This window comes from Cetorhinus maximus, chromosome 28, assembly GCF_964194155.1.
Source record: "Cetorhinus maximus chromosome 28, sCetMax3.hap1.1, whole genome shotgun sequence".
NCBI classification, from domain to species: Eukaryota; Metazoa; Chordata; class Chondrichthyes; order Lamniformes; family Cetorhinidae; genus Cetorhinus; species Cetorhinus maximus.
The window spans coordinates 23,806,274-23,823,243 of NC_135906.1; the positions used below are offsets into that span (position 1 = coordinate 23,806,274).

A 16,970-nucleotide genomic window follows, 5' to 3' on the forward strand; every position below is an offset into this window, starting at 1 on the left:
AGCAACACAGTTGTGTGTGTGTGTGTGGCCGGGAGCGAGGCAGCTAATACTGCATGTGTAGAGAAAGCTAAATCCAAAACTCCTTTTGTGCTGTTAGAGTGGGGCTACTGCTCCCACTTTGGTTTTAATCACATCCCTTTTAGCCAGTTAGTGTTAAGTAGAAGATTTGGCCAGTTGACTGTTTTCCCAGTTGGAAAAATGCACTGTCTGGTACACACCTAAAAGCTATGGTTCATTTTGGTGAGATGACAGGATATTTCTTTGGTCTGAGTGAGTGCACGATTCTTTCCCCCACACACCCCCCCACCCCCCTCCCCCCCAACCCCGCCCCCCTTCCAACAATTTCTTTTCCCCTTTGGCAGCAAGACATTCAAAGTGCAGTGAGGCTTGGAGAGGCCGAGTTAAGTCAGTTGGTCTCGTAGGATGAGAGCAAAGCCGCGTCTACGGGTTCCATACATGAAGGGCACGTGAAGGATCTCATGAGCCACTCATCAATGCATTCCATGTGGTATATGTGCATACATGGCAGAAACCGGATAGGATCGCCATACACAAAGTCCATCATACAGATCACACACCTAGAAGGGGAAACAAAGCATAGATTAAATGGTACAATTTTATAAAGGGTGGGGGGAGGGGGGAGGGAATGAAGGAGCAGGGAGATCTTGGGGATATACCCACATACACAAATTTTTGAAGGTGGCAGAAATGGCAAGAAGGTTGGTTTAAAGTTAAAAGCACAGAGGATACAAATGCTGAACTTCATAATAAATACAGACACAGAGTAGAAAGTTATGGTGAACCTTTATAAATCTCTGGTTAGGCCCTCAGCTGGAGTAGTGTGTCCAATTCACGTTAGGAAGAAGTGTCAAGACCTTGGAGGGTGCAGAGGAGATTTACTAGAATTGTACCAGGGATGGGGGAACTTCAGTTATGTGGAGAAACTGGGACTGTTCTTCTCAGAGCAGAGAAGGTTAAGGGGAGATTTAACTCAAGGTGTTCATAATTCTCAGGGGTCTTGATAGTTTCCCCCGGTCTACTCTGTTTCCAGTTGCAGGAGGGTCAGTAACCAGAAGACATAGTTTCAAGATAATTGGGGGAAAAATATAGCAGGAGTGGGGGAGAAATGAGAATTGTTTTAACCATTGTGTTGTCTTAATGTGGAAGGCGCTGCCTGAAAGAGCGGTGGAAACAGATTCAATAGTAACTTTCAAAAGGGAATTGGATAAATACTTGAAGGGGAAAAATTTGCAGGGCCACAGGGAAAGAAATTGAGCGGGTATGACGAGTTATACAACTCTTTTAAAGAGCGGGCAAAGGAACGATGAGCCACACAGTCTCCTTCTGTATGATTCTATGTTTAGAACTGATCCTGAAAGGAGTTTCTTGTAATGAGTGTAAGGGTGTTACGAGGTCGAATTTCTAGGCTATCACCTGTGCTCTCTCCATTGTTAGGTAAATGGGAACATGCGAATTAGAGCAGGAACGCAGCAATGCAGAGAGGAGGCCAGAAACAGCACCGCCACACTCTAGCCAGCCGCCTGTTTCCTCTTCATCCAATACTAGTTACAGTATAGGACAGAAGTGTGGAAAACCTTCCTTAGTAATATAATCAGCCTGCTGACACACACATGAGTAATGGTCACTAGGACAAAGTACCATGGGGGAAAGATCCACCCGAGCGACAGTCAGCAGGAGGGGAGAACGCTAGCAACTAAAAAATCCTTGTTTAATTTATTAGGCAACTCGACAGTGTTTCGATTTGATCCATTTCTGCACACTTGAAGAAGTTATCGATACGATGCAAGTTTACACCTGTTGTAAACAGGATGCAAAGATCACGGACATATAAAATTTATTGCTTCTCCGTTCTTGACAATAAATTTGTGCTCTGCCACTCACGGCAGAGAACACTCTGGGATATTGCCCAAGTCACTATTCCTCACACGTCAGTCTGCGCACATGCCTATCAGCAGGCCATTTGACCATGGAAGGCATCGCACCCAAAACCTGATCTCGTCCTCACACAACACCCATGTTCGTGTTTTATCCTCTGCATTGTGAACAGGGCAGAAACCTCAGCTGGATGTTCCCTCCCTATTGCGGGGATCCTGCCAAAAAAACATTCCCCCCGCCCCCCTATTGAAATCAGGAACAAAGTTGGCAGCGAACCTGGGGCCGACTGAGTCCGTATTGCTCAGTGTTAGACTGGGAAGAGAACCAATCCACTAAGCAATCAGGGAATATTCGTAAGCTATTAATACTAGCTCATTTGAACCATGGAGCCAAACAGCACAGAAGGCCGTTCTGCCCATTATGCTTCTGCCAGCTCTCTGAAAGAGCTATCCAGTTTATCTATCCCACTTTCCTGCTTTATGCCCACAGCCCTTCAGATTTCTCCCTTTGAAAGTTGAATCAGCTACCACCATCTTTCAGGCAGTGCGTTCCAGATCACGACAAATTGCTGTGTAAAGAAACTTCTCTAAATCTCCTGGCTGCAATATTTTGCCAATTATTTTAAATCTGGGCCCTCTGGTTACCGACTCTCCTGCCAGTGAGAATAGTTTCTGCCTGACCACTCTGTCAGAAGCCCACCTTAGGAAAGGATAACTGGAGTATCCCAGCTGCCTGCCATGCTGCCTCCAGCTCCCTTTCCAATGCACTCATACTCACTCCTTGATTTTCTTGTTTTGGCTGTCCTTGCCAAAGTCAAAGCTGCCTTTGGGAAGGTGCTGGATCAGACCAAGTCTCTGCGCTATTCGGATCTGTTCTTCCTCTGTCAGCTGAGTTGCCAGGCGGGTCTGACTGGGCGTTGGGTGATAAACTGGAATTTGCACTTGTTCCTGAAACGCATGCAATTCATTTGTTAGGGAATAAACCATATGCAACAAGATCCCCAACACTCACTCCCTCCACTACCGATGCACAGTGACAGCAGTGTGTACCATCAACAAGATGCACTGCAGCAACTCACCAAGGCTCCTTTGACAGCGCCTTCCAAACCTGTGACCTCTAACATCTAGATGGGCAAGGGCAGTAGGCACATGGAAACACTACCACCTGGAAGTTCCCCTCCAAGTCACTCATCATTCTGACTTGGAACTATATCGCCATTCCTTCACTGCCATTGGGTCAAAATCCTGGAACTCCCTCCCTAACAGCACTGTGGATGTACCTACACCACAAGAACTGCATTGGTTAAATCAATAAGGATTATTAAATCTTCAATTAGGAACACAAATTAAAAAAGGGTAGGGACTGAGTTTTACCAGGCTGTTACCAGTAATGAATGACGTCAGTAGCGTGGAGAGCAGTCGGGATCTGGAATGTTCTACCTGAAGTAATTTTGAAAAGGAGTTGGATGGATAATTGAGGATAAGGAACATACAGGATTACAGACAAAAAGCTGGGATTGAAGGACTAAATAGGAATGCTCTTCCAAAGTGACATTCTAATACTCTTCCAAAGTGGGCTGAATGGCCTCCTTCAGTGCTGCATGTTTGTATGACTCCACGGTTCAAGAAAACGGCTCATCACCTCCTTCTAGAGGATAAGGAAGAATGGGCAATAAATGTTGGCCTTGCCAATGGCACTCACGTCCCATGAACAACTAAAAAGATAAATAGGGATGAGGAAGGCCATTTGACCCCACTTAGTTCATCCATCCAATTATTTCTTACCATGTTTCTGAGGTTTATTAACCTCCACTCTCCCGTTTGCAGTGGAAGAAGAGTCAGCACCCAGAGGACACAGATTTGAGGTGATTGGCAAAAGAACCAGGGGCAACATGAGGAAACATTTTTTTAAAAATGCAGTGGGTTGCTGTGATCTGAAAGCACTGCCTCAAAGGGTGGTGGAAGCAGAATCAATAGAGAAAGATTTGCAGGGTTAGAAAATAAAACGTAGGAGCATACGAACAAGGAGCAGGAGTAGGCCGTTAGGCCCCTCAATGCTGCTCCGCCATTTAATAAGATCATGGCTGATCTGATGTAACCGGAAATCTGCATCCCGCCTACCCCTGATAACCTATCACCCCCTTGCTTACCAAGAATCAATCAACCTCTGCCTTAAAGATATTCAAAGACTCTGCTTCCACAACGTTTTCAGGAAGAGAGTTGCAAAGACTCATGACCCTCAGAGAAAAAAATTCACCTCATCTCTGTTTTAAATGGGTGACCCCTTATTTTCAAAAGTGACCCCAAGTTCTAGATTCTCCTACAAGAGGAAACATCCTTTCCACATCAATCCTGTCAAGACCCATCAGGATGTTATATGTTTCAAACAAGTTGCCTCTTACTCTTCTAAACTCCAGCAGATACAAGCCTCACCTGTCCAACCTTTCCCCATAAGACAACCCATCCATTCTAAGTATTAGTCTGGTAAACCTTCACTGATCTGCTTCCAACGCATTTATATCCTTCCTTAAATAACCAATACTGTACATATTACTGCAGATGTGGTCTCACTAGTACTCTGTATAACTGAAGCATAACTCACCCTACTTTAGTATTCAATTCCGCTCACAATAAATGATAACATTCTATTAGCTTTCCTAATTACTTGCTGTACCTGCATACTAGCCTTTTGTGATTTATACACTAAGACACCCAGATCCCTCTGCATTTCAGAGCTCTGCAAATCTCTCACCATTTAGATAATATGCTTCTCTTTTATTCTTCCTGCCAAAATAGACAATTTCACATTTTCCTACATTATACTCCATTTGCCAGACCTTTGCCCACTTAATTAACCTACCTATATCTTTTTGTAGCCTCCTTTTGTCCTATTCACAAGTTACAAAGATTGGTAGGAAAATGTCATCAGCAAATTTGGCAACCGCCCCACCCATCCCTTCATCCAAGTCATTTATATAAGTTGTAAACAGCTGAGGTCCCAGCACTGATCCCTGTGGCATGTCACCCGTTACATCTTGCCAACCTATTTATGCCTACTCTCTGCTTCCTGTTAGCCAGCCAATCTTCTATCCATGCCAATATGTTACCCCCTACACATGAGCTTTTATTTTCCACAATAACCTTTGATGTAGCACTTTTATCAAATGCCCTCTGGAAATCAATCACAGTACATCCGCCGGTTCTCCTTTATCCACAGCACGTTACTTCCTCAAGGAACTCCAAGAAGTTGGTTAAACATGATTTCCCTTTCACAAAACCATGTTGACTCTGCCTGATTACCTTGAACTTATCCAAGTGCCCTGCTGTAGCTTCTTTAATAATAGCTTCTAACATTTTCCCTATGACAGATGTTAAGCTAAATGGCCTGTAGATTCCTGCTTTCTGTCTCCCTCTCTTTTTGAATAATGGGGTTAAATTTGCTGTCTAATGGGACTTTCCCCAAATATAGGGAGTTTTTGGAAAATTAAAACCAATGCATCAACTATCTCACTAGCCACTTCTTTTAAGACCCTAGCTCCAATAATTTACTCAATACCCACTTCTCTGGTGATTGTAATTTTCCTGAGTTCCTCCCTCCCTTCCATTTTCTGATTTATAGCTGCTTCTGGGATGTTACTTGTATCCTCTCTAATGAAGACTGATGCAAATTACCTGTTCAATTCATCTGCCATTTCCTCGTTTTCCATTATCAATTCTCCAGGCTCACTTTCTATAGGACCAAAGCTCACTTTGTTAACTTGTTTCTTTTTAAGGTATTTATAGAAACTCTTACTATCTGCTTTTATATTTCTGGCTATCTTCTTTTGTACTCTAATTTTTCCTTCCTTATTAATCTTTTAGTCACCCTTTGCTGTTCCTTATATTCTGTCCAATCTTCTGACCTTCCACCTATCTTTGCAGAATTATATGTTTTTTCTTTAAGTTTGATACTGTCTTTAATTTTTCTAGTTAACCACGGATGGTGTGTCCGTCCCTTGGACTTTTTCTTACTCGTTGGAACGTATCTATTCTGTGTATTCTGAAATATCCCCTTAAATGTTTGTCACTGCATCTCGATTGACCTATCACTTAACCCAATTTGCCAACTCACTTTAGCCAGCTCTGCTTTCATACCCTCATAATTGCCTTTATTTAACATAGTCTCGGAACCACTCTTCTCTCTCTCACAAACTGAATGTAAGATTCGATCACATTATGGTTGCTGCTACCAAGGGGCGCCTTCACTATGACATTAATCCCATCTCGTTGCACAATACCAGCTCTAGTATAGTCTGATCTCTGGTTAGCTCCAGGACGTGCTGTTCTAAGAAACTATCCCGGAAACATTCTATGAACTCCTCATCTAGGTTATCTTTGCCCATCTGACTTTTCCAGTCTATATGTAGATTAAAATCTCCCATGATCATCACCGTGTCTTTCTGACAAGCTCCCATTATTTCTTCCTTTAAACTCCACCCTATCAGGTGGTTACTGTTAGGGGGCCTGTACACGGCTCCCACAAGTAGCTTCTTGCCTTTACCATTTCTCATCTCTACCCAAACCCCTTCCACAACCTGGTTTCCTGAACTCAAGTCATCCCTCTCTATTGTGCTAATACCATCATTTGCTAACAGAGCCACCTCTCCACTTTTTCCTCGCTTCCTATCCTTCCTAAATGTCCTAAACCCTTTAACATCCAGGTCCTAATCCATGTCCTCCTGCAGCCATGTCTCTGTAATGGCCATCAAAGTGTACTTATTTATGTCTATATGCACCCTCAGTTCATCTGTTTTGTTTCAAATGCGTCATGCATTCAGATACAAAGCCTTTAGTTTTATCCTTTTATTCTTTTTATAACCTCTAGTCTCATCTGTTGATTTATTGTTAGATGTATACACTCTATCCCATCCAGTCATGGTCTGTTTTTCATTTCCTGTAATAATACTTTTTGCTTTTGCATTGTCTCTACTCTTTGATTTACCACATCTTCCCAAATTCGATCCCTTGTCTCCCCCCACTACTTAGTTTAAAACCCTCTCTACTTCCCTACTTATAGGAACAAGGGGACATAGGAGCATTGGACTTATGAGCAGGAGTAGGCCATTCAGCCTTTCTGCCATTCAATAAAATCGACTTGGCTGTGGTCTCAACTCCACTTTGCTTCCATCCCCCATAACTCTTAACTCTACCAAAGAGCTGGCACAGGATGAACGGACTGAATAGCCTCCCTCTTTGCTGCATTGTTCCATAATTCTATGATAAAAGTTTTCAAAAAGCAGACGTCAGGTAGGAAATGCATTGCCTGGTAAGATAGGAATTATACAAACCAAGAAGTCCTAGGGTTGACCTGAGCTGAACCCAGGAATGCAACAATTCATCTGAGCACCCAAGGGTGAGGAAAGAGCAAGGCAGGGGAGGGGGAAATGGGCTAAGGACCTGGCCCTGATCATTGTCCTGTACCAGGAGGTACCAGCAAGGGCTTTAAGCAGGCCAGTCGCAGATGCATCTGTCCATGATTAGCATTGATTGGAGTGACCACCACACGGTCCTTGTGGAGACAAAGCCTCGTCTTCACATTGAGGATACCCTCCATCGTGTTGTGTGGCACTACCACCGTGCTAAATGGGATACATTTCAAACAGATCTAGCAACTCAAAACTGGGCATTCATGAGGCACTGTGGGTCAGCAGCAGCAGAATTGTATACAACCACAATATGCCCAGGCATATTCCCCACTCTACTATTACCATCAAACTGGGGGTATCGACCCTGGTTCAATGAAAAGTGCAGGAGGGCATGCCAGGAGCAGTGCTAGTCACACCTAAAAATAAGGTGTCAACTTGGTGAAGCTACAGCACAGCGCTACTTGCGTGCCAAACAGCGAAAGCAGCATGCTATAGACAGAGCTAAGGGATCCCACAACCAACAGATCAGATCTAAGCTCTACATTCCTGCCACATCCAGTTCTGAATGGTGGTGGACAATTAAACAACTAACCGGAGAAGGAGGCTCCATAAATATCTCAATCGTCAATGATGGGAGAGCCCAGTACATCAGTGCAAAATTCAAGGCTGAAGCATTTGCTACAATCTTCAGTCAGAAGTGCCGAGTGGATGATCCATCTTGGCCTCCTTCAGAGGTCCCCAGCATCACAAATGCCAGTCTTCAGCTAATTCAATTCACTCCACATGATATCAAGAAACGGCTGAAGGCACTGGATACTGCAAAGGCTATGGGCCCTGACAATATTCCAGCAATAGTACGGAAAACGTGTGCTCCAGAACTAGCTGTGCCCTTAACCAAGCTGTTCTAGTATAACTACAACACTGGCATCTACCCGGCTATGTGAAAAATTGCCCAGGTATGTCCTGTCTGTAAAAAGCAGGACAAATCCAACCCGGCCAATTACCACTCCATCAGCCTACTCCCGATCATCAAGAAAATAATGGAAGGGGATCGTCAACAGTGCTATCAAGCAGCACTTGCTTAGCAATAACCTGCTCACTGATGCTCAGTTTGGGTTTCAGCTCCTGACCTCATTAAAGCCTTGGTTCAAACATGGACATAACAACTGAACTCAAGAAGTGAGGTGAGAGTGACTGCACTTGACATCAAGGCAGCATTCGACTGAATGTAGCATTAAGGAGCCCTGGCAAAGTGGAGTCAATGGGAATCGGGGGAAAACTCTCCACCTGGCAAAAAGGAAGATGGTCTTGGTTGTTGGAGTCATCTCAGTTCCAGGACATCACTGCAGGAGTTCCTCAAGATAGAGTCCTCAGCCCAACCATCTTCAGCTGCTTCATCAATGACCTTCCTTCCATCATAGGTCAGAAGTGGAGATGTTCGCTGATGATTGCACAATGTTCAGCACCATTTGCGACTCCTCAGATACTGAAGCAATTCATGTCCAAATGCAGTAAGACTGGACAACATTCAGGCTTGGGCTGATAAATGGCAAGTAACATTCATGCCACACAAGTGCCAGGCAATGACCATCTCCAACAAGAGAGAATCCAACCGTCTCTCCTTGATATATAATGGCATTACTGAATCATATAATGGCATTACTGAATCATGGCTGAATCCCCACAATGAACATGCTGGGGGTTATCATTGACCAGAAACTGAAATGGACCAGCCATATAAATACTATGGCTACAAGGGCAGGTCAGAGGCTTGGAATCTTACAAAGTAACTCATCTCCTGACTCCCTAAAGCCTGTCCAGCATCTACAAGGCACAAGTGAGGAGTGTGACGGAATACTCCCCACTTGCCTGGACGAGTGCAGCTCCAACAACACTCAAGAAGCTCAACACCATCCAGGACAAAGCAGCCCGCTTGATTGGCACCTCATCCACTCACTCCGCCACCAACTCACAATGGCAGCAGTGTGTACCATGTACAAGATGCACTAGAGCAACTCACCAAGGCTCCTTGGATAGCACCTTCCAAACCCAAGTCCTCTACCACCTAGAAGGACAAGGGCAGCAGATACACAGGAACACCATCACCAACAAGTTCCCCTCCAGGCCACTCACCATCCTGACTTTGAATTATATCACCGTTCCTTCACTGTCACAGGGTCAAAATCCTGGAATTCCCTCCCTAACAGCACTGTGGGGTACCTACATCACATGGACTGCAGCACCTCAAGAAGGCAGCTCTCAAGGACAACTGGGGATGGGCAATAAAAACGCTGGCCTTGACAGTGATGCCCACACCCCATGCAAGAATTTTTAAAAATACCCTCTGCAGCAGGCACAGAATGCTGGCACACAATTCACAGCACACACAGATTGCTACTGGCAGTGGAGCAACTGTACACCAGGGAGCACCCAGGAAAAAAGGGTGAAATATCACCGGAGCATCAACCCAACAACTGCACACTGGAAACCCATCATTGTTTACCCAAATGATCAGAAGTCGGGGCTCTCAGATTGTAAATGCAGCAACACGACTGAAAATAGTGCTTTAACAGACCAATTAAAATACTCAGCTCTGTTAACCCGGCCACTTTTTAAAAAAATAAAGTGCTTGTAAGCAGACAGAATGTACATTTAATTAACAGACTCTAAATGAAAGAGGAACATCAAAGTAACTTGCAGTGAAATCATTGCTTTCCTTACACCACTCGCCCTCCGTATATTGTGCCGTTCTCTCAGCTGTTCGAAGCTCTGGTTACAGCACTTGGAAACTTATGCCATTAGGCAACTGGATTGTGACATCTTTATCCTGCGCAGTGCTTTGAGTAAATGGTGTTTTTTTTTAAGATCCTATTCTTGTGAAACTCTCTGCTTCCCCCACACCCAGTTTCAGTCCTCTCACAAGTGTTCTTGTGAAAGCCAGGCTTCAAAGATGTTTGGGTGCCAGCTGTGGCTCAGTGGGTAGCACTCTCGCCTCGGAGTTAGAGAGTCAAGAGTTCAAGTCCCACTGCAGAAACTTCAGCACGCAATCTTGGCTTATCTTCCTAGTGCAGCTTTTAGGGGAGTGCTGCCCTGTCAGAGTCTTTCAGATGAGACATTACATTGAGGCCCTGGCTGAGCTCGAGTGGATGGGGAAGGTCCCGTGGTCACTACGTGAATAAAGGATCCGAATTTGGAGAGGAGGGGACTGGAGGAGACAAAGGATTAAACAGATAGAGTTGGAAAGGGGAGGAATTAGTACAAAGGCTACCCAGTAGCTATTGGAATCAGTGTAGGTTGTGATTCACTTATACACACTAAGACCGGAATTAAAACTGCCCAAACCTTGCAGCAGGATTAGAACCTCAGTTTAAGAACTAATGTGCCAAACACTGCACCACTCAATTCTCCCAACCACCCCCGTTCCCCCACTAAGAGGAGTGTGGGTGTACTTACACCACAGGGAGCGCAGCACATTAAGACGGTGGCCCACCACCACTTTCTCAAGGGCAATTAGGGATGGGCAATAAATGCTGGCCTAGCCAGCGATGCCCACACCCCATGAATGAATAAATTAAAATCCTTGCCTATGAAGCAGATAAATTCAGATTACAGGCACCAACACTGAAGCAAAGAGTCAAAGTTGCTTTCTGAATTCAGTAACGTTCTATGTTAACATGTACATTAACCTACTTAACATGCCCAGTACAAGCAGGGCAGAGAAGAATCGACATCCACAATGTGCAACGTTGCATGTGCAAAAATTAGCCACGCCACTTCCTGAATAACTAACCTCACCTCTGCCTGTGGCAAAACAAACATGGCAACCAGCAGCATTCAGCACAGCCGGAGACATGTCAGGATCACCGGGCACCCCAGTGATGCTTAGGGTGGCCCACTTGGCAAGGTGACTCGCTGAGCCATCCCACAGGCACCCTCCCAAATCCCATCTAAATGACTGAATAGTACAGCACAATAGGCCATTCAGCCCAAGTCTGTGATGGTTCCTTCCAAGAGCAATCCAATTACTCCCACTCCCTTGCTCTTTCTCCATACGCTTGCAATTTTTTTTCTCCTTCAAATTATTTATTCAATTCCCTTTCAAAGGCTACTATTGAATCTGTATCCACCGCTCTTGCAGGCAGTGCATTCCAAATCCTAACCACTCACTGCCTAAAACAAGACTTTTCTTGTGTCGCCTGTTTTTTTGTTGTCAATCTCCTTACATTCGTGCCCTCGGGTTATCAGCCCTACAGCCACTAGAATTAATTTTCTGTTCATTTATCGATCTAAACCCTTCTTGATTTTAAATGATCCAGGAGCCTCAGCGGTGAGAATTGGGCTATTGGACCACAGGCACGAGGGGGCCCCGTACTCACTCAACATTCCACAGCTCGCACTTCCCAGCAGGAGTGAGGTTACTGGATAGTGATCAGGAGCAAGAATCTCAGGTAATTTCCACACCCCCACCCCACTTCGTCTAACCCAAAGGCTGTAAGGCCAAACATCCTGTCCACCCGATTTGAGACCACCGAAGCAGGTCATCCAATTGTCCCCTTTGTCCGCGTGGTGATTTTGACTGCCGCTGCGGTTCAGAAATCATCAAGAACGATTCCTGAGGTAGAGCATACCGCTGGCACAATACTCTCTCTATAAATGTGAATTTACACCACACCCCGAGCTTCAGCTTATTAAAAGCTGTCAGAAAGGTTTGAGAGGTATTTTCAAGTACTGAGGCTGCCAATGCTGCTGCAAAAGTAGCTTCAGTAAATCCACCAGCCCGTCAGTAAATCCGCTCGCTTCTCACTTACTGTGCTCTGTTCTCTGTGAGCCCTTTTCCCTTTCTGTTCTTCCCGAATTCTGATCCTCTCTTTCTTACTCTCAGCCATGTTGTGCTGTTTCCCTCTCTCACTAAGCCCGTGGCCTTTTCTCTCTCTTTTCTTTTTTGTGTGTTGCGCACTCTCTGGTCTCCACTGGCTTTACTGCCTCGACTCTCTGGTCTTCTATTAGCCTGCTGACGGGCTGATTATTGTAGCAATCCTAGCTGCAAAAGAAAAAAGCCACACGGTGGTCAGTATTGGGAGCTCTGGTGCTTTAATGTTCTAAAGTGTAGAAACAACATCCTTCACATAATAAAGCAGGCTTTATAGTTTCCCACATTTTGGACAGTGTGATCCTCCTTACAGCAGTGGTACGCATAGCCCCAAGCTCTATTTACAGTCCATCCCTGTGCCCAAGGTCCAAGATCCAATCGCAATCCTTCACCACCATAGCTCTGCTCCAACCTTACAGGCCTCACCCCTGTAACTGTGGCCCTTGACTTGTTGCTCCACCGTCCCTCAAAAGCCTTCATTCATGGCCTGCCCGCCTGTGGGGCGTCGAATGAGTTCCCAAGCAGCGATAACAAAACCAGAAACCCCCCTAAAGGAATGCCAACTCAGTTTACCCCCCCCCACCACTCCACAACAAAACTAAAATAGAGCTGGACGAGTCTGTTCTTTCTTCATGTGGGGGAAGTGCCTGAAATCCACTTGGCAAAAACTGCCCACGGCGGCATCTTTGAAATCAGAGCATGGGGAATCAGGTAGATCCCCTATCACGTCACTCAGTAAAACGCCATTCTCTGGTAGTCCTCAACCATGATGCCAGCTTGGAAGGCCCTCAGCAAAACTTCCTCAAAGGCCGTGAGAGAAGGGTCTTTGAATATTTTTAAGGCAGAGGTAGATAGATTCTTGATTAACAAGGGGGTGAAAAGGTTATCGGAGGTAAGCGGGAATGTGGAGTTAAGGTTACAATCAGGTCAGCCAAGATCTTATTGAACGGCGGAGCAGGCTTGAGGGGCCAAGTGGCCAACTCCTGCTACTAATTTGTATGTTCGTATGCCAGTTAACAGTGCCACTCAGTATACAGCAAGCATCAAGCCAGCCCTCAGTGAACAACCATCTTCGCCAAAATGAATGAAAAGTGACGCAGACATTCGAAAGAGTGTCCAAAGGTTAAGAGCTCAAGAAAAAAGGCAGCCTCCTGAACAATTACACAGTGAGAGTGCGCTCTGGATAAATGATGCAGCTCTCATAGGTAATCCTAACCTTACTCTCTTACTAGCTACTGAAAAGTTACAGAACCAAGGCGAGTAGGCAGAGTTAATCTCTCGTGACCTACTTGAATAACAGAACTGGCTCAGGGGGCTAAAGGGCCTTCTCCTGTTCCTATTTTTCCCCTTTTCAATCACTTAAACTCCTCTTACACACCGAGTACGTTTCAAACAGTTTCACAAGGTGGTCAATAAATTTCCAAAGGCACTAATTCTGATTGTTCAAGCGCCCTCTCTCTGAAACCCAACATCTGGAAGAAACATAAATGAAAAATGCCAAACCTCTCCCCTCACTCTCATTCAGTTCACAGCATTTCCAGATCTGGTAGTAGCTGAAACGGATCCAGATTAAAGTTCTATTTACTCAGTCCCAACCACACTGTTTAATGCCATTCTCAGAACTGGGCCCTCTGAGACTCTCGTTTCTCTTACACACATGTTTGATCAACAGGTGCGTTTGAAGGGAAAGCTGGTAAGCACATGAGAGGGAAGGAATAAAAAATTACACTGAAAGGGTTAGAGGAAGAGGGCAACAAGCAAGTTTGCGTGGAAGGTTAATTGCTGGGCTAGGCCTGTTGGGCTGAATCAGGGTTTCTCACCTGCAGAAAGAATTTAACTGTGTCAACCCTATCTTTATTGTTTATTCTTTCATGGGATGTGGGCACTGCTGGCAAGGCCAGCATTTGTTTCCCATTCCTAATCACCCTTGATCCGAGTGTCTTGCTAGGCCATTTTAGAGGGCACTTAAGAGTCAACCCCATTGCTATGGGTCTGGAGTCACAGGTAGGCCAGACCAGGTAGGAGTGGCAGATTTTTCCTTCCCTAAAGGACATGAGCGAACCAGATGGGTTTTTATGACGATCAGTGATAGTGTCATGATCACCGTTACTGAGACTAGCTTTTAATTCCAGATTCATTAATTGAATTTAAACTCCACCAGCTGCCCTGGTGAGATCTGAATCCATGTCCCTACAGCATTAGCCTAGGCCTCTGGATTACTAGCCCTTAACATTACTGCAACGTCACCACCTCCCCCTATTGAATCTTCTAAACACCTCGGTTAGATCACCGACCAGTCTTCTAGACTTGCGGAAATATGGGGGAGAGGAGCAGCGAGGGGGGTGTTGAACCACTCAACAGATGCATCATCATTTCAATGTCAGCAAGCCCATATCAAAATAAGACAAGTCATCAAAATATTTGAAGGCTTTGTGGACTTGTACATAAATTTAAATTCCAGATTACTTGAGTGCAGTTAACCTCGCTGCATGGAGAATAAAATTAGGAAAGCTATCTTTCAGGATGTGTGTGTTTGTATTGCTCTGAATGGAGACGGACAAATTTGATGAAAGAAAAAATATTTATATGGAGTAAACCTTGAACCCATTTAGAACACGTGAATTATTACTCAGAAATGCAACTGATCTATTATAATCTCAGAAATGCTCACCAGCATTCAATTCCAGTACTGTTAATGCCTTTCTTTACTGGGCAAATTCTGCTGAAAGCAGTCTCCTCCTGGCAGTTCCACGGGGCTGATTCCCCTCCAATCTTTATGTTTTGAGCCTTGGCAGGCTATTGGGCCATGAAGTGCATCACAGGCACATTCCATCCCATCCCATCCCATCCCCCTTCAAGCATTGGCCACGATAAGTGAATAGGAGCAGGGACCTTGCCTGATTTTACACACAACGTTCGTATAAAGGTACCAACGGTCCAGCATCCAGGGCCGCCCAAGCCATTAGGGAACCAGCGTTCTGCACACTCTAGCTCGGTGACACACTGGCTACCCCAATGAGACTCAGGGCAGAAGGAAACTTGGAATCTCTTTTAATATACTTCAGAGACACAAACGCAAAATCAGTTCTGACACTCCAGTGCAGTGCTGAGGGAGCGCTGCACTGTCATAACAACCGTGGCTGCAGGCTTCAATAAAGTATTTCACTGGGTGCAAACGGAGGTTGCGAAAGGCGCTACATAACTGCAAAATGTTTTTTTTAATTAAAAGCACTTCAATAAAAAGTAACGCACCGAATGCATAAGGCACTATACAAATGCAATTTTTTTTCAATTATAAACGCTTCAATAAAGGATTGCATCAGATGCAAAGGGAGGCGTGAAAGGTCCTACAGAAATGCAGAAGTCTCTTCTTTTAATTACAAACGCTTCAGCAGAAAGTATTTCATCGGGTGCAAAAAGGTGGGCGGGAGAGAGAGGGGGGGTCGTGAAAGGCGCTATCAAAACGCAAAAGTTTCTTTTTTTTTTAAAAAAACGAAAAACGCTTCACTTAAAAAAAGTGCAGCTGATCGGGTGGAGGGGCAGGCGGTATGCAAATGCAAAAGTTTGTTGTTGTTGTTATTTTTTGGGTGGGGGGGCGATCCTCTCAGACTTTTTACCCCATCTCTCTCTCTCTCTCTCTACCCCCAGCGGGAGGTGGTGAAAGGCGCTATACAAATGCGAAAGTTTGTTGTTTTTTTTTGGGCGATCCTCCCAGACTTTTTTTTACCCCTCCTCTCTCTCTCTCTCTCTCTCTACCCCACACACACACACACCGACCTGGTAGAGTGGTGAAGGTGGCGGTGGCAGCATGAGCAGCAAGCCCGGGGCCGGCTCCGAATCCAGGGCTCCCTCCGCAGCGGCTCCCGCTCCGGCATAACTCGCCGACTCATTCAGCAGCGAGACGTCATCGCCCGTCTGCGATTTGAAGCAATTGCCCATATTTTTATATTTTAAAAAGGTGTTTTTTTTAAAAAAAAAAGTTTTATTTATATATTTATATATATATATATATATTTATATCACCAAGTGCACCACCCGCGGCCCGGCGCCGGCCTCCGACATTTTTTTTTGGCCTCGCCTCGCGATCTCTCGCACTAACCTGATGGATGCGATTTGATTGACACTCGGCTTTCACCCAATCGCCAGCTCCGTTCGCAGAGGGACGGACCAATCAGATGTGAGAGGACGCCGGTTTTTTTTTGAAGGGGAGGGAGGCGGGGTTTTTTTTTAAACTTGTCGGTACATCCGAACTTGCTTGGTGGGTTTTGATGGACACCTGGTCTTGCAAAGTGGGGCGGGGCTGCTCTGGGCAGTTTTTTTTGGGGGGGAGGAAACAAGGAGGAGGAGGCGAGAAATGGGCGGGGTGATACGTCAGATTGACAGCGACAAGCTGCCCATTCACCGGCCACTCCCGGGTTAGCCAATCAGCGTCGGGGAAAGGCGGGACCAGTGAGGGCATGGGGATAATGATGTCCTGAATGGGCAACGTCAAAAGTCAACATTGGGCTGACATTTCACTGTGGCTAGTTCAATAATGTGCTACATACCAGAGTCCATAGCCATGAGACACACCAGTCTTTAATTAATTAAATTAATTAATTTAATTCAGCAGGTCTGACAGCATCTGTGGAGAGAAAGACAGAGTTAAACGTTTCGAGTCCGCATGACTCTTCTTCAGGAGAGACTCTTCTTCTCCTGGAGATGTGGGTTCAAATCCCACCAAGGCAGCTGGTGGGATTTGCATTCGATGAATAAATCTGGAATATAAAGCTAGTCACAGTAGTAGTGACCATCGCTTGT

At 45.2% G+C, this 16,970-nt stretch overlaps 1 protein-coding gene across 2 annotated transcripts; it reads right to left on the bottom strand.

Moving 5' to 3' along the window:
• Window positions 1-83: 83 nt before the first annotated feature.
• Window positions 84-16,109, bottom strand: rnf11a (ring finger protein 11a). Of its 2 annotated transcripts, XM_078531561.1 has the most exons (4): window positions 15,948-16,109; window positions 3,270-3,335; window positions 2,674-2,843; window positions 84-578 (listed from the first exon to the last, which is right to left on the bottom strand). In XM_078531561.1, the coding sequence occupies exons 1-4, from the start codon at window positions 16,107-16,109 to the stop codon at window positions 407-409; spliced, it is 570 nt and encodes a 189-aa protein (XP_078387687.1). In that variant the 3' UTR covers window positions 84-406. The 2 variants fall into 2 exon arrangements, with proteins under 2 accessions (XP_078387687.1, XP_078387688.1); XM_078531562.1 differs by lacking the exon at window positions 3,270-3,335.
• Between the last annotated feature and the right edge of the window lie 861 nt (window positions 16,110-16,970).

Excerpts from the sequence above, each read along its gene's own strand:
- rnf11a (XM_078531561.1), bottom strand. The coding sequence starts at position 16,109 with ATGGGCAATTGCTTCAAATCGCAGACGGGCGATGACGTCTCGCTGCTG. Across the intron at positions 3,336-15,947 it reads CACCTTCACCACTCTACCAG|GTAGAACATTCCAGATCCCG; the intron begins GTCGGTGTGTGT and ends AAATTACTTCAG. Across the intron at positions 579-2,673 it reads CAAAACAAGAAAATCAAGGA|GTGTGTGATCTGTATGATGG; the intron begins GTGAGTATGAGT and ends TTCCCCTTCTAG.